The 20,000-nt window shown below is 35.6% G+C and overlaps 1 protein-coding gene and 1 long non-coding RNA gene across 2 annotated transcripts in view; both read right to left on the bottom strand.

Moving 5' to 3' along the window:
- The window catches only part of si:ch211-51a6.2 (neurotrypsin), a 51,934-nt gene that overhangs the window by 23,064 nt on the left and 8,870 nt on the right, over window positions 1-20,000 (bottom strand). Inside the window, exons 3-7 of the mRNA XM_061039364.1 lie at window positions 2,538-2,777; window positions 2,282-2,420; window positions 1,975-2,150; window positions 446-593; window positions 105-283 (exon numbers count right to left, since the gene is read on the bottom strand). Of these exons, the coding sequence (XP_060895347.1) occupies window positions 105-283; window positions 446-593; window positions 1,975-2,150; window positions 2,282-2,420; window positions 2,538-2,777 (882 nt within the window). The remainder of the gene's footprint in view (window positions 1-104; window positions 284-445; window positions 594-1,974; window positions 2,151-2,281; window positions 2,421-2,537; window positions 2,778-20,000) is intronic.
- On the bottom strand, window positions 12,523-19,899 carry LOC132976012 (uncharacterized). The gene is made up of 3 exons (XR_009673351.1): window positions 19,784-19,899; window positions 18,825-18,923; window positions 12,523-12,704 (listed from the first exon to the last, which is right to left on the bottom strand). It is a non-coding gene; the product is annotated as an uncharacterized LOC132976012 (long non-coding RNA).

The following is a 20,000-nucleotide window of genomic DNA, read 5'->3' as shown; positions in this document are numbered from 1 at the left end:
AGAGAACAATTCCATAGTGAGTGCGTGCATGCAAGTGTGTGTGTGTGTGTGTGTTTGCAGGCATGTGTGTGTGTTTTTAGGTGTGTGTGCAGGTGTAGTGTGACCTGTGTGTGGGTTGCAGGACACTCCTGCGTCCTCCAGGTGTTGACAGCTGTGTTGCTGCCACTCGTTCCGAGGACACTCATCCAGGGAGAACTCGTTTCCTGAACACTGGACGCCATCCAACCAGATCGGTCCAGAACCAGCACCAAAGTGAGCCCAGGACCATGCCTTGGCCACGCCCCTTTCAGTAGGTATAAAGAAACATCATGAAACAAATGGATGGAAAAGATTATTATTTATATTAATAATTTATAAATTATCAAATTCAATCATTTAGTAACTGACACTTTCACATCAGAACACATTAAACAAGGTGAGTCAGCTCAGGTGACCTGTTTCTTACCTGAGTCCCAACTGTCTGCAGGCCACCTCAGCATCAGCATCATCCCACTGATTATCACATATTGTTCCCCACCTGCCGTTATGATACACCTCCACACGACCCTCAAACTGCTCCACACCTCCAACCAGCCTCAACGGGATACCAACACCTGAGAAACAACAGGTAACACCACATCTGAGAACAACAGGTAACACCACATCTGAGAACAACAGGTAAAACTACACCTGAGAACAACACGTAAAACTACACCTGAGAACAACAGGTAAAACTACACCTGAGAACAAAAGGTAACACAATACCTGAGAACAACAGGTAAAACTACACCTGAGAACAACAGGTAACACAATACCTGAGAACAACAGGTAACATTACACCTGAGAACAACAGGTAAAACTACACCTGAGAACAAAAGGTAACACAATACCTGAGAACAACAGGTAAAACTACACCTGAGAACAAAAGGTAACACAAGACCTGAGAACAACAGATAAAACTACACCTGAGAACAACAGGTAACACCACACCTGAGAACAACAAGTAAAACTACACCTGAGGAACAACATGTAGAACTAAACCTGAGAACAACAGGTAAAACTACACCTGAGGAACAACATGTAGAACTACACCTGAGGAACAACAGGTAAAACTATACATGAGAACAACAGGTAAAACTACACCTGAGGAACAACATGTAGAACTACACCTGAGGAACAACAGGTAAAACTATACATGAGAACAACAGGTAAAACTACACCTGAGAACAAAAGGTAACACAATACCTGAGAACAACAGGTAAAACTACACCTGAGAACAACAGGTAACACAATACCTGAGAACAACAGGTAACATTACACCTGAGAACAACAGGTAAAACTACACCTGAGAACAAAAGGTAACACAATACCTGAGAACAACAGGTAAAACTACACCTGAGAACAAAAGGTAACACAAGACCTGAGAACAACAGATAAAACTACACCTGAGAACAACAGGTAACACCACACCTGAGAACAACAAGTAAAACTACACCTGAGGAACAACATGTAGAACTAAACCTGAGAACAACAGGTAAAACTACACCTGAGGAACAACATGTAGAACTACACCTGAGGAACAACAGGTAAAACTATACATGAGAACAACAGGTAAAACTACACCTGAGAACAAAAGGTAACACAATACCTGAGAACAACAGGTAAAACTACACCTGAGAACAACAGGTAACACAATACCTGAGAACAACAGGTAACATTACACCTGAGAACAAAAGGTAACACAATACCTGAGAACAACAGGTAACACAACACCTGAGAACAACAGGTAACACAACACCTGAGAACAAAAGGTAACACAATACCTGAGAACAACAGGTAACACAATACCTGAGAACAACAGGTAACACAACACCTGAGAACAACAGGTAACACAATACCTGAGAACAACAGGTAACACCACACCTGAGAACAACAGGTAAAACTACACCTGAAAAACAACAAGGGAATCTACGCCTGTGAAATAATCAGACTTACCTCCAGGCTCATCACAAACCAGCCCTGCTTCGTTGCCATGGTGACAGTCATTGATGAAAAACTTCCTTCTCTGGCACTCCAGCAGGGACTTTTCATTTCCACGGCAACCCAGACGCTCGAGGTGAATGACGGATGCTGGTCCGAAGTTTGAATTGTGCAGAACTTCACCGATCTCACTGCATACAGAACATATCCACAGAAAAACAAGTTCAAAGACACACATCAGTAAAACTGTAACCTAGGGGGCAGAGTCACTGCACTCCTGGTTATGACAGCTTGTGTTGTGTTTCATTGATGTGGGACTCACCCCAGTCCCAGCTGTCTGCAGATGACACTAGCATCAAGGTAGCTCCAGTGTGTGTCACATACCGCCCCCCACTGGCCATTCAGGTAGACCTCCACACGCCCACTTTTACCTGATAACCCCCCCACCAATCTGGCTTCACCTGCAGAAAACATTCACAATGGACAGCAGGTACTTCATGATCACCTGTCAGACAGCAGGTACTTCATGATCACCTGTCAGACAGCAGATATCTCAACAACACCTGTGTGTATCTTACCTGTCAGACAGTCACAGTGCTCCCAGCTGACAGCTCCTGAGCTCTGTCTGAAGAAACACCAGGGTCGAGGCTCTCGGTCGGGGTTTCTGCAGTGGTTGTGATCTCCCAAGCCTCGGTTCGGGTACTGCTGGATGTAGTCTGGGAAGTCGGTCCACTTGAGGCAGGGTGAACCAGAGTCTGTGAGGGACACTGAGCCATTATATAAGCCCAGGTGTGATACGTTTCCTGAACAGGTGAGACCTGAAGACACAAAGTCAGACTGTTTATAAAAGAAGAAAACAAGAATGAGAGTAGAAAAGCCTCAGTGTTCTGTTTGGGTCACATTACTTCACTGTTTTTATTAGTGTGGCTTCTACTTTGATTTATGTATTCATTGTGAGGTTTCTGCCCCCCCATTCTGTCTTTATAAGACTTATATCAAATAATGTCGCACAAATAAATAACTTAATTAGAAAACTGAAGTCTTTTCCTTTCTCTGTTTCAAAATGATTAAAACATTCATACATGAATGGATACATGTTCACAGTCAGGGTCTCTGCATAGCCGTTTTCATATATGCACTCCGGATAATATCTAGATAATTACAGGAGGACCGCTCCGGAGATTCTCCCGACCTAGCTGTTCAGATATGCTCCTCACAGCGGGGGACTATCCCTGTCAGGGGGGGGCGAGACTATCCCTGTCAGATGGGAGGGGGGGAGGGGGATTTCCTGAGGTAAGACGTGACGTAAATAAACAACGCGGAAGTAGCGGCCGAAGCAACAGAGTCCGCTACACGACGTTATAATGACAATATTTGTCTTTATATCAATGCTATGTGTAATCCAATGGAATGACAACATCCACAAAAGAGAGGAGAACAACATACTGACAAACAGAAAACATAATGAAGAGAGAACAACATACTGACAAACAGAAAACATAATGAAGAGAGAACAACATACTGACAAACAGAAAACAGAATGAAGAGAGAACAACATACTGACAAACAGAAAACAGAATGAAGAGAGGAGAACAACATACTGACAAACAGAAAACAGAATGAAGAGAGAACAACATACTGACAAACAGAAAACATAATGAAGAGAGAACAACATACTGACAAACAGAAAACAGAATGAAGAGAGAACATACTGACAAACAGAAAACATAATGAAGAGAGAACAACATACTGACAAACAGAAAACAGAATGAAGAGAGAACAACATACTGACAAACAGAAAACAGAATGAAGAGAGAACAACATACTGACAAACAGAAAACAGAATGAAGAGAGAACAACATACTGACAAACAGAAAACAGAATGAAGAGAGAACAACATACTGACAAACAGAAAACAGAATGAAGAGAGGAGAACAACATACTGACAAACAGAAAACAGAATGAAGAGAGAACAACATACTGACAAACAGAAAACATAATGAAGAGAGAACATACTGACAAACAGAAAACATAATGAAGAGAGGAGAACAACATACTGACAAACAGAAAACATAATGAAGAGAGAACAACATACTGACAAACAGAAAACATAATGAAGAGAGGAGAACATACTGACAAACAGAAAACATAATGAAGAGAGAACAACATACTGACAAACAGAAAACATAATGAAGAGAGAAAAACATACTGACAAACAGAAAACAGAATGAAGAGAGGAGAACATACTGACAAACAGAAAACATAATGAAGAGAGAAAAACATACTGACAAACAGAAAACATAATGAAGAGAGAAAAACATACTGACAAACAGAAAACAGAATGAAGAGAGAACAACATACTGACAAACAGAAAACAGAATGAAGAGAGAAAAACATACTGACAAACAGAAAACATAATGAAGAGAGAAAAACATACTGACAAACAGAAAACAGAATGAAGAGAGAACAACATACTGACAAACAGAAAACATAATGAAGAGAGAAAAACATACTGACAAACAGAAAACATAATGAAGAGAGAACAACATACTGACAAACAGAAAACATAATGAAGAGAGAACAACATACTGACCAACAGAAAACAGAATGAAGAGAGAACAACATACTGACAAACAGAAAACAGAATGAAGAGAGAACAACATACTGACAAACAGAAAACAGAATGAAGAGAGAAGAACAACATACTGACAAACAGAAAACAGAATGAAGAGAGAACATACTGACAAACAGAAAACATAATGAAGAGAGAACATACTGACAAACAGAAAACATAATGAAGAGAGAACAACATACTGACAAACAGAAAACATAATGAAGAGAGAACAACATACTGACAAACAGAAAACATAATGAAGAGAGGAGAACATACTGACAAACAGAAAACATAATGAAGAGAGAACAACATACTGACAAACAGAATGAAGAGAGAACATACTGACAAACAGAAAACAGAATGAAGAGAGGAGAACATACTGACAAACAGAAAACATAATGAAGAGAGGAGAACATACTGACAAACAGAAAACAGAATGAAGAGAGAACAACATACTGACAAACAGAAAACAGAATGAAGAGAGGAGAACATACTGACAAACAGAAAACATAATGAAGAGAGAACAACATACTGACAAACAGAAAACAGAATGAAGAGAGGAGAACATACTGACAAACAGAAAACAGAATGAAGAGAGGAGAACATACTGACAAACAGAAAACATAATGAAGAGAGGAGAACATACTGACAAACAGAAAACATAATGAAGAGAGAACAACATACTGACAAACAGAAAACAGAATGAAGAGAGGAGAACATACTGACAAACAGAAAACATAATGAAGAGAGGAGAACATACTGACAAACAGAAAACAGAATGAAGAGAGGAGAACATACTGACAAACAGAAAACATAATGAAGAGAGAACAACATACTGACAAACAGAAAACAGAATGAAGAGAGGAGAACATACTGACAAACAGAAAACATAATGAAGAGAGGAGAACATACTGACAAACAGAAAACAGAATGAAGAGAGGAGAACATACTGACAAACAGAAAACATAATGAAGAGAGAACATACTGACAAACAGAAAACATAATGAAGAGAGAACATACTGACAAACAGAAAACATAATGAAGAGAGGAGAACATACTGACAAACAGAAAACAGAATGAAGAGAGGAGAACATACTGACAAACAGAAAACATAATGAAGAGAGAACATACTGACAAACAGAAAACATAATGAAGAGAGAACATACTGACAAACAGAAAACATAATGAAGAGAGAACAACATACTGACAAACAGAAAACAGAATGAAGAGAGGAGAACATACTAACAAACAGAAAACAGAATGAAGAGAGGAGAACAACATACTGACAAACAGAAAACAGAATGAAGAGAGAACATACTGACAAACAGAAAACAGAATGAAGAGAGAACAACATACTGACCAACAGAAAACATAATGAAGAGAGAACAACATACTGACAAACAGAAAACAGAATGAAGAGAGAACAACATACTGACAAACAGAAAACAGAATGAAGAGAGAACAACATACTGACAAACAGAAAACATAATGAAGAGAGAACAACATACTGACAAACAGAAAACATAATGAAGAGAGAACAACATACTGACAAACAGAAAACAGAATGAAGAGAGAACAACATACTGACAAACAGAAAACATAATGAAGAGAGAACAACATACTGACAAACAGAAAACAGAATGAAGAGAGAACAACATACTGACAAACAGAAAACAGAATGAAGAGAGAACATACTGACAAACAGAAAACATAATGAAGAGAGAACAACATACTGACAAACAGAAAACAGAATGAAGAGAGAACAACATACTGACAAACAGAAAACATAATGAAGAGAGAACAACATACTGACAAACAGAAAACATAATGAAGAGAGAACAACATACTGACAAACAGAAAACAGAATGAAGAGAGAACAACATACTGACAAACAGAAAACATAATGAAGAGAGAACAACATACTGACAAACAGAAAACATAATGAAGAGAGGAGAACATACTGACAAACAGAAAACAGAATGAAGAGAGGAGAACATACTGACAAACAGAAAACATAATGAAGAGAGAACAACATACTGACAAACAGAAAACAGAATGAAGAGAGGAGAACATACTGACAAACAGAAAACAGAATGAAGAGAGGAGAACATACTGACAAACAGAAAACATAATGAAGAGAGGAGAACATACTGACAAACAGAAAACATAATGAAGAGAGAACAACATACTGACAAACAGAAAACAGAATGAAGAGAGAACAACATACTGACAAACAGAAAACATAATGAAGAGAACAACATACTGACAAACAGAAGACAGAATGAAGAGAGGAGAACATACTGACAAACAGAAAACAGAATGAAGAGAGAACAACATACTGACAAACAGAAAACAGAATGAAGAGAGGAGAACATACTGACAAACAGAAAACAGAATGAAGAGAGGAGAACATACTGACAAACAGAAAACATAATGAAGAGAGAACAACATACTGACAAACAGAAAACAGAATGAAGAGAGAACATACTGACAAACAGAAAACATAATGAAGAGAGAACATACTGACAAACAGAAAACATAATGAAGAGAGAACAACATACTGACAAACAGAAAACAGAATGAAGAGAGGAGAACATACTGACAAACAGAAAACATAATGAAGAGAGAACAACATACTGACAAACAGAAAACAGAATGAAGAGAGGAGAACAACATACTGACAAACAGAAAACAGAATGAAGAGAGAACATACTGACAAACAGAAAACATAATGAAGAGAGGAGAACATACTGACAAACAGAAAACATAATGAAGAGAGAACAACATACTGACAAACAGAAAACAGAATGAAGAGAGAACATACTGACAAACAGAAAACATAATGAAGAGAGAACATACTGACAAACAGAAAACATAATGAAGAGAGAACAACATACTGACAAACAGAAAACAGAATGAAGAGAGGAGAACATACTGACAAACAGAAAACATAATGAAGAGAGAACAACATACTGACAAACAGAAAACAGAATGAAGAGAGGAGAACAACATACTGACAAACAGAAAACAGAATGAAGAGAGAACATACTGACAAACAGAAAACATAATGAAGAGAGGAGAACATACTGACAAACAGAAAACAGAATGAAGAGAGAACAACATACTGACAAACAGAAAACAGAATGAAGAGAGAACAACATACTGACAAACAGAATGAAGAGAGAACAACATACTGACAAACAGAAAACAGAATGAAGAGAGAACAACATACTGACAAACAGAAAACAGAATGAAGAGAGAACAACATACTGACAAACAGAAAACAGAATGAAGAGAGAACAACATACTGACAAACAGAAAACAGAATGAAGAGAGAACAACATACTGACAAACAGAAAACAGAATGAAGAGAGAACAACATACTGACAAACAGAAAACAGAATGAAGAGAGAACAACATACTGACAAACAGAAAACATAATGAAGAGAGAACATACTGACAAACAGAAAACAGAATGAAGAGAGAACAACATACTGACAAACAGAAAACATAATGAAGAGAGGAGAACAACATACTGACAAACAGAAAACAGAATGAAGAGAGAACAACATACTGACAAACAGAAAACAGAATGAAGAGAGAACAACATACTGACAAACAGAAAACATAATGAAGAGAGAACAACATACTGACAAACAGAAAACAGAATGAAGAGAGAACAACATACTGACAAACAGAAAACAGAATGAAGAGAGAACAACATACTGACAAACAGAAAACAGAATGAAGAGAGGAGAACAACATACTGACAAACAGAAAACAGAATGAAGAGAGAACAACATACTGACAAACAGAAAACAGAATGAAGAGAGAACAACATACTGACAAACAGAAAACAGAATGAAGAGAGGAGAACAACATACTGACAAACAGAAAACAGAATGAAGAGAGAACAACATACTGACAAACAGAAAACAGAATGAAGAGAGGAGAACATACTGACAAACAGAAAACAGAATGAAGAGAGGAGAACATACTGACAAACAGAAAACATAATGAAAAGAGAACAACATACTGACAAACAGAAAACAGAATGAAGAGAGAACAACATACTGACAAACAGAAAACATAATGAAAAGAGAACAACATACTGACAAACAGAAAACAGAATGAAGAGAGAACAACATACTGACAAACAGAAAACAGAATGAAGAGAGAACAACATACTGACAAACAGAAAACATAATGAAGAGAGGAGAACATACTGACAAACAGAAAACAGAATGAAGAGAGAACAACATACTGACAAACAGAAAACATAATGAAGAGAGAACAACATACTGACAAACAGAAAACAGAATGAAGAGAGGAGAACATACTGACAAACAGAAAACAGAATGAAGAGAGGAGAACATACTGACAAACAGAAAACATAATGAAGAGAGGAGAACATACTGACAAACAGAAAACATAATGAAGAGAGAACAACATACTGACAAACAGAAAACAGAATGAAGAGAGGAGAACATACTGACAAACAGAAAACATAATGAAGAGAGAACAACATACTGACAAACAGAAAACAGAATGAAGAGAGAACATACTGACAAACAGAAAACATAATGAAGAGAGAACATACTGACAAACAGAAAACATAATGAAGAGAGAACAACATACTGACAAACAGAAAACAGAATGAAGAGAGGAGAACATACTGACAAACAGAAAACATAATGAAGAGAGAACAACATACTGACAAACAGAAAACAGAATGAAGAGAGGAGAACAACATACTGACAAACAGAAAACAGAATGAAGAGAGAACATACTGACAAACAGAAAACATAATGAAGAGAGGAGAACATACTGACAAACAGAAAACATAATGAAGAGAGAACAACATACTGACAAACAGAAAACAGAATGAAGAGAGGAGAACATACTGACAAACAGAAAACATAATGAAGAGAGAACAACATACTGACAAACAGAAAACAGAATGAAGAGAGGAGAACAACATACTGACAAACAGAAAACAGAATGAAGAGAGAACATACTGACAAACAGAAAACATAATGAAGAGAGGAGAACATACTGACAAACAGAAAACAGAATGAAGAGAGAACAACATACTGACAAACAGAAAACAGAATGAAGAGAGAACAACATACTGACAAACAGAATGAAGAGAGAACAACATACTGACAAACAGAAAACAGAATGAAGAGAGAACAACATACTGACAAACAGAAAACAGAATGAAGAGAGAACAACATACTGACAAACAGAAAACAGAATGAAGAGAGGAGAACAACATACTGACAAACAGAAAACAGAATGAAGAGAGAACAACATACTGACAAACAGAAAACAGAATGAAGAGAGGAGAACAACATACTGACAAACAGAAAACATAATGAAAAGAGAACAACATACTGACAAACAGAAAACAGAATGAAGAGAGAACAACATACTGACAAACAGAAAACAGAATGAAGAGAGAACAACATACTGACAAACAGAAAACATAATGAAGAGAGGAGAACATACTGACAAACAGAAAACAGAATGAAGAGAGAACAACATACTGACAAACAGAAAACAGAATGAAGAGAGAACAACATACTGACAAACAGAAAACATAATGAAGAGAGAACAACATACTGACAAACAGAAAACAGAATGAAGAGAGAACAACATACTGACAAACAGAAAACATAATGAAGAGAGAACAACATACTGACAAACAGAAAACAGAATGAAGAGAGGAGAACATACTGACAAACAGAAAACAGAATGAAGAGAGAACAACATACTGACAAACAGAATGAAGAGAGAACAACATACTGACAAACAGAATGAAGAGAGAACAACATACTGACAAACAGAAAACATAATGAAGAGAGAACAACATACTGACAAACAGAAAACAGAATGAAGAGAGAACAACATACTGACAAACAGAAAACATAATGAAGAGAGGAGAACATACTGACAAACAGAAAACAGAATGAAGAGAGAACAACATACTGACAAACAGAAAACAGAATGAAGAGAGAACAACATACTGACAAACAGAAAACAGAATGAAGAGAGAACAACATACTGACAAACAGAAAACAGAATGAAGAGAGAACAACATACTGACAAACAGAAAACAGAATGAAGAGAGAACAACATACTGACAAACAGAAAACAGAATGAAGAGAGAACAACATACTGACAAACAGAAAACATAATGAAGAGAGAACAACATACTGACAAACAGAAAACAGAATGAAGAGAGAACAACATACTGACAAACAGAAAACAGAATGAAGAGAGAACAACATACTGACAAACAGAAAACAGAATGAAGAGAGAACAACATACTGACAAACAGAAAACATAATGAAGAGAGAACAACATACTGACAAACAGAAAACAGAATGAAGAGAGAACATACTGACAAACAGAAAACATAATGAAGAGAGAACAACATACTGACAAACAGAAAACATAATGAAGAGAGAACAACATACTGACAAACAGAAAACAGAATGAAGAGAGAACAACATACTGACAAACAGAAAACAGAATGAAGAGAGGAGAACATACTGACAAACAGAAAACAGAATGAAGAGAGAACAACATACTGACAAACAGAAAACATAATGAAGAGAGAACAACATACTGACAAACAGAAAACATAATGAAGAGAGAACAACATACTGACAAACAGAAAACATAATGAAGAGAGAACAACATACTGACAAACAGAAAACAGAATGAAGAGAGAACATACTGACAAACAGAAAACAGAATGAAGAGAGAACAACATACTGACAAACAGAAAACAGAATGAAGAGAGAACAACATACTGACAAACAGAAAACAGAATGAAGAGAGAACATACTGACAAACAGAAAACAGAATGAAGAGAGAACAACATACTGACAAACAGAAAACAGAATGAAGAGAGAACATACTGACAAACAGAAAACATAATGAAGAGAGAACAACATACTGACAAACAGAAAACATAATGAAGAGAGAACAACATACTGACAAACAGAAAACATAATGAAGAGAGGAGAACATACTGACAAACAGAATGAAGAGAGGAGAACAACATACTGACAAACAGAAAACAGAATGAAGAGAGGAGAACATACTGACAAACAGAAAACAGAATGAAGAGAGAACAACATACTGACAAACAGAAAACAGAATGAAGAGAGAACAACATACTGACAAACAGAAAACAGAATGAAGAGAGAACAACATACTGACAAACAGAAAACAGAATGAAGAGAGGAGAACATACTGACAAACAGAAAACATAATGAAGAGAGAACAACATACTGACAAACAGAAAACATAATGAAGAGAGAACAACATACTGACAAACAGAAAACAGAATGAAGAGAGAACAACATACTGACAAACAGAAAACAGAATGAAGAGAGAACAACATACTGACAAACAGAAAACAGAATGAAGAGAGAACATACTGACAAACAGAAAACATAATGAAGAGAGAACAACATACTGACAAACAGAAAACATAATGAAGAGAGGACAACATACTGACAAACAGAAAACAGAATGAAGAGAGAACATACTGACAAACAGAAAACATAATGAAGAGAGAACATACTGACAAACAGAAAACAGAATGAAGAGAGAACAACATACTGACAAACAGAAAACATAATGAAGAGAGAACAACATACTGACAAACAGAAAACAGAATGAAGAGAGAAAAACATACTGACAAACAGAAAACAGAATGAAGAGAGAACAACATACTGACAAACAGAAAACAGAATGAAGAGAGAACAACATACTGACAAACAGAAAACAGAATGAAGAGAGAAAAACATACTGACAAACAGAAAACAGAATGAAGAGAGAACAACATACTGACAAACAGAAAACAGAATGAAGAGAGAACATACTGACAAACAGAATGAAGAGAGAACAACATACTGACAAACAGAAAACAGAATGAAGAGAGAAGAACATACTGACAAACAGAATGAAGAGAGAACAACATACTGACAAACAGAATGAAGAGAGAACAACATACTGACAAACAGAAAACAGAATGAAGAGAGGAGAACATACTGACAAACAGAATGAAGAGAGAACAACATACTGACAAACAGAATGAAGAGAGAAGAACATACTGACAAACAGAAAACAGAATGAAGAGAGGAGAACATACTGACAAACAGAAAACAGAATGAAGAGAGAACAACATACTGACAAACAGAAAACATAATGAAGAGAGAACAACATACTGACAAACAGAAAACATAATGAAGAGAGAACAACATACTGACAAACAGAAAACATAATGAAGAGAGAACAACATACTGACAAACAGAAAACAGAATGAAGAGAGAACAACATACTGACAAACAGAAAAAAGAATGAAGAGAGAAGAACATACTGACAAACAGAAAACAGAATGAAGAGAGAACAACATACTGACAAACAGAAAACAGAATGAAGAGAGAACAACATACTGACAAACAGAAAAAAGAATGAAGAGAGAAGAACATACTGACAAACAGAAAACAGAATGAAGAGAGAACAACATACTGACAAACAGAAAAAAGAATGAAGAGAGAAGAACATACTGACAAACAGAAAAAAGAATGAAGAGAGAACAACATACTGACAAACAGAAAACATAATGAAGAGAGAACAACATACTGACAAACAGAAAAAAGAATGAAGAGAGAAGAACATACTGACAAACAGAATGAAGAGAGAACAACATACTGACAAACAGAAAAAAGAATGAAGAGAGAAGAACATACTGACAAACAGAAAACAGAATGAAGAGAGAACATACTGACAAACAGAAAACAGAATGAAGAGAGAACAACATACTGACAAACAGAAAACAGAATGAAGAGAGAACATATTGACAAACAGAAAACATAATGAAGAGAGAACAACATACTGACAAACAGAAAACATAATGAAGAGAGGAGAACAACATACTGACAAACAGAAAACATAATGAAGAGAGGAGAACAACATACTGACAAACAGAAAACAGAATGAAGAGAGAACAACATACTGACAAACAGAATGAAGAGAGAACAACATACTGACAAACAGAAAACAGAATGAAGAGAGGAGAACATACTGACAAACAGAAAACAGAATGAAGAGAGGAGAACATACTGACAAACAGAAAACATAATGAAGAGAGGAGAACATACTGACAAACAGAAAACAGAATGAAGAGAGGAGAACATACTGACAAACAGAAAACATAATGAAGAGAGAACAACATACTGACAAACAGAAAACATAATGAAGAGAGAACATACTGACAAACAGAAAACATAATGAAGAGAGAACATACTGACAAACAGAAAACATAATGAAGAGAGAACAACATACTGACAAACAGAAAACAGAATGAAGAGAGGAGAACATACTGACAAACAGAAAACATAATGAAGAGAGAACAACATACTAACAAACAGAAAACAGAATGAAGAGAGGAGAACAACATACTGACAAACAGAAAACAGAATGAAGAGAGAACATACTGACAAACAGAAAACAGAATGAAGAGAGAACAACATACTGACCAACAGAAAACATAATGAAGAGAGAACAACATACTGACAAACAGAAAACAGAATGAAGAGAGAACAACATACTGACAAACAGAAAACAGAATGAAGAGAGAACAACATACTGACAAACAGAAAACATAATGAAGAGAGAACAACATACTGACAAACAGAAAACAGAATGAAGAGAGGAGAACATACTGACAAACAGAAAACATAATGAAGAGAGAACAACATACTGACCAACAGAAAACAGAATGAAGAGAGAACAACATACTGACAAACAGAAAACAGAATGAAGAGAGAACAACATACTGACAAACAGAAAACATAATGAAGAGAGAACAACATACTGACAAACAGAAAACAGAATGAAGAGAGAACAACATACTGACAAACAGAAAACAGAATGAAGAGAGAACATACTGACAAACAGAAAACATAATGAAGAGAGAACAACATACTGACAAACAGAAAACAGAATGAAGAGAGAACAACATACTGACAAACAGAAAACATAATGAAGAGAGAACAACATACTGACAAACAGAAAACATAATGAAGAGAGAACAACATACTGACAAACAGAAAACAGAATGAAGAGAGAACAACATACTGACAAACAGAAAACATAATGAAGAGAGAACAACATACTGACAAACAGAAAACATAATGAAGAGAGAACAACATACTGACAAACAGAAAACATAATGAAGAGAGGAGAACATACTGACAAACAGAAAACAGAATGAAGAGAGGAGAACATACTGACAAACAGAAAACATAATGAAGAGAGAACAACATACTGACAAACAGAAAACAGAATGAAGAGAGGAGAACATACTGACAAACAGAAAACAGAATGAAGAGAGGAGAACATACTGACAAACAGAAAACATAATGAAGAGAGGAGAACATACTGACAAACAGAAAACATAATGAAGAGAGAACAACATACTGACAAACAGAAAACAGAATGAAGAGAGGAGAACATACTGACAAACAGAAAACATAATGAAGAGAGAACAACATACTGACAAACAGAAAACAGAATGAAGAGAGAACATACTGACAAACAGAAAACAGAATGAAGAGAGGAGAACATACTGACAAACAGAAAACATAATGAAGAGAGAACAACATACTGACAAACAGAAAACAGAATGAAGAGAGGAGAACAACATACTGACAAACAGAAAACAGAATGAAGAGAGAACATACTGACAAACAGAAACCATAATGAAGAGAGGAGAACATACTGACAAACAGAAAACATAATGAAGAGAGAACAACATACTGACAAACAGAAAACAGAATGAAGAGAGAACATACTGACAAACAGAAAACATAATGAAGAGAGAACATACTGACAAACAGAAAACATAATGAAGAGAGAACAACATACTGACAAACAGAAAACAGAATGAAGAGAGGAGAACATACTGACAAACAGAAAACATAATGAAGAGAGAACAACATACTGACAAACAGAAAACAGAATGAAGAGAGGAGAACAACATACTGACAAACAGAAAACAGAATGAAGAGAGAACAACATACTGACAAACAGAAAACATAATGAAGAGAGGAGAACATACTGACAAACAGAAAACAGAATGAAGAGAGAACAACATACTGACAAACAGAAAACAGAATGAAGAGAGAACAACATACTGACAAACAGAATGAAGAGAGAACAACATACTGACAAACAGAAAACAGAATGAAGAGAGAACAACATACTGACAAACAGAAAACAGAATGAAGAGAGAACAACATACTGACAAACAGAAAACAGAATGAAGAGAGAACAACATACTGACAAACAGAAAACAGAATGAAGAGAGAACAACATACTGACAAACAGAAAACAGAATGAAGAGAGAACAACATACTGACAAACAGAAAACAGAATGAAGAGAGAACAACATACTGACAAACAGAAAACAGAATGAAGAGAGAACAACATACTGACAAACAGAAAACATAATGAAGAGAGAACAACATACTGACAAACAGAAAACAGAATGAAGAGAGGAGAACATACTGACAAACAGAAAACATAATGAAGAGAGAACAACATACTGACAAACAGAAAACAGAATGAAGAGAGAACAACATACTGACAAACAGAAAACATAATGAAGAGAGAACATACTGACAAACAGAAAACATAATGAAGAGAGAAAAACATACTGACAAACAGAAAACATAATGAAGAGAGAAAAACATACTGACAAACAGAAAACATAATGAAGAGAGAACAACATACTGACAAACAGAAAACATAATGAAGAGAGAACATACTGACAAACAGAAAACAGAATGAAGAGAGAACAACATACTGACAAACAGAAAACATAATGAAGAGAGGAGAACAACATACTGACAAACAGAAAACAGAATGAAGAGAGAACAACATACTGACAAACAGAAAACAGAATGAAGAGAGAACAACATACTGACAAACAGAAAACATAATGAAGAGAGAACAACATACTGACAAACAGAAAACAGAATGAAGAGAGAACAACATACTGACAAACAGAAAACAGAATGAAGAGAGAACAACATACTGACAAACAGAAAACAGAATGAAGAGAGGAGAACAACATACTGACAAACAGAAAACAGAATGAAGAGAGAACAACATACTGACAAACAGAAAACAGAATGAAGAGAGAACAACATACTGACAAACAGAAAACAGAATGAAGAGAGGAGAACAACATACTGACAAACAGAAAACAGAATGAAGAGAGAACAACATACTGACAAACAGAAAACAGAATGAAGAGAGGAGAACATACTGACAAACAGAAAACAGAATGAAGAGAGGAGAACATACTGACAAACAGAAAACATAATGAAAAGAGAACAACATACTGACAAACAGAAAACAGAATGAAGAGAGAACAACATACTGACAAACAGAAAACATAATGAAAAGAGAACAACATACTGACAAACAGAAAACAGAATGAAGAGAGAACAACATACTGACAAACAGAAAACAGAATGAAGAGAGAACAACATACTGACAAACAGAAAACATAATGAAGAGAGGAGAACAACATACTGACAAACAGAAAACAGAATGAAGAGAGAACAACATACTGACAAACAGAAAACAGAATGAAGAGAGGAGAACATACTGACAAACAGAAAACAGAATGAAGAGAGGAGAACATACTGACAAACAGAAAACAGAATGAAGAGAGAACAACATACTGACAAACAGAAAACATAATGAAGAGAGAACAACATACTGACAAACAGAAAACAGAATGAAGAGAGGAGAACATACTGACAAACAGAAAACAGAATGAAGAGAGGAGAACATACTGACAAACAGAAAACATAATGAAGAGAGGAGAACATACTGACAAACAGAAAACATAATGAAGAGAGAACAACATACTGACAAACAGAAAACAGAATGAAGAGAGGAGAACATACTGACAAACAGAAAACATAATGAAGAGAGAACAACATACTGACAAACAGAAAACAGAATGAAGAGAGAACATACTGACAAACAGAAAACATAATGAAGAGAGAACATACTGACAAACAGAAAACATAATGAAGAGAGAACAACATACTGACAAACAGAAAACAGAATGAAGAGAGGAGAACATACTGACAAACAGAAAACATAATGAAGAGAGAACAACATACTGACAAACAGAAAACAGAATGAAGAGAGGAGAACAACATACTGACAAACAGAAAACAGAATGAAGAGAGAACATACTGACAAACAGAAAACATAATGAAGAGAGGAGAACATACTGACAAACAGAAAACATAATGAAGAGAGAACAACATACTGACAAACAGAAAACAGAATGAAGAGAGGAGAACATACTGACAAACAGAAAACATAATGAAGAGAGAACAACATACTGACAAACAGAAAACAGAATGAAGAGAGGAGAACAACATACTGACAAACAGAAAACAGAATGAAGAGAGAACATACTGACAAACAGAAAACATAATGAAGAGAGGAGAACATACTGACAAACAGAAAACAGAATGAAGAGAGAACAACATACTGACAAACAGAAAACAGAATGAAGAGAGAACAACATACTGACAAACAGAATGAAGAGAGAACAACATACTGACAAACAGAAAACAGAATGAAGAGAGAACAACATACTGACAAACAGAAAACAGAATGAAGAGAGAACAACATACTGACAAACAGAAAACAGAATGAAGAGAGGAGAACAACATACTGACAAACAGAAAACAGAATGAAGAGAGAACAACATACTGACAAACAGAAAACAGAATGAAGAGAGGAGAACAACATACTGACAAACAGAAAACATAATGAAAAGAGAACAACATACTGACAAACAGAAAACAGAATGAAGAGAGAACAACATACTGACAAACAGAAAACAGAATGAAGAGAGAACAACATACTGACAAACAGAAAACATAATGAAGAGAGGAGAACATACTGACAAACAGAAAACAGAATGAAGAGAGAACAACATACTGACAAACAGAAAACAGAATGAAGAGAGAACAACATACTGACAAACAGAAAACATAATGAAGAGAGAACAACATACTGACAAACAGAAAACAGAATGAAGAGAGAACAACATACTGACAAACAGAAAACATAATGAAGAGAGAACAACATACTGACAAACAGAAAACAGAATGAAGAGAGGAGAACATACTGACAAACAGAAAACAGAATGAAGAGAGAACAACATACTGACAAACAGAATGAAGAGAGAACAACATACTGACAAACAGAATGAAGAGAGAACAACATACTGACAAACAGAAAACATAATGAAGAGAGAACAACATACTGACAAACAGAAAACAGAATGAAGAGAGAACAACATACTGACAAACAGAAAACATAATGAAGAGAGGAGAACATACTGACAAACAGAAAACAGAATGAAGAGAGAACAACATACTGACAAACAGAAAACAGAATGAAGAGAGAACAACATACTGACAAACAGAAAACAGAATGAAGAGAGAACAACATACTGACAAACAGAAAACAGAATGAAGAGAGAACAACATACTGACAAACAGAAAACAGAATGAAGAGAGAACATACTGACAAACAGAAAACATAATGAAGAGAGAACAACATACTGACAAACAGAAAACAGAATGAAGAGAGAACAACATACTGACAAACAGAAAACAGAATGAAGAGAGAACAACATACTGACAAACAGAAAACAGAATGAAGAGAGGAGAACATACTGACAAACAGAAAACAGAATGAAGAGAGAACATACTGACAAACAGAAAACATAATGAAGAGAGAACAACATACTGACAAACAGAAAACATAATGAAGAGAGAACAACATACTGACAAACAGAAAACAGAATGAAGAGAGAACATACTGACAAACAGAAAACAGAATGAAGAGAGAACAACATACTGACAAACAGAAAACAGAATGAAGAGAGAACAACATACTGACAAACAGAAAACAGAATGAAGAGAGAACATACTGACAAACAGAAAACAGAATGAAGAGAGAACAACATACTGACAAACAGAAAACAGAATGAAGAGAGAACATACTGACAAACAGAAAACATAATGAAGAGAGAACAACATACTGACAAACAGAAAACATAATGAAGAGAGAACAACATACTGACAAACAGAAAACATAATGAAGAGAGGAGAACATACTGACAAACAGAATGAAGAGAGGAGAACAACATACTGACAAACAGAAAACAGAATGAAGAGAGGAGAACATACTGACAAACAGAAAACAGAATGAAGAGAGAACAACATACTGACAAACAGAAAACAGAATGAAGAGAGAACAACATACTGACAAACAGAAAACAGAATGAAGAGAGAAC

This window comes from Labrus mixtus, chromosome 6 (genome assembly GCF_963584025.1).
Source record: "Labrus mixtus chromosome 6, fLabMix1.1, whole genome shotgun sequence".
NCBI classification, from domain to species: domain Eukaryota; kingdom Metazoa; phylum Chordata; class Actinopteri; order Labriformes; family Labridae; genus Labrus; species Labrus mixtus.
Note: the sequence above shows the minus strand (reverse complement) of the source record. Positions and strands in the feature narration are given on the sequence as shown.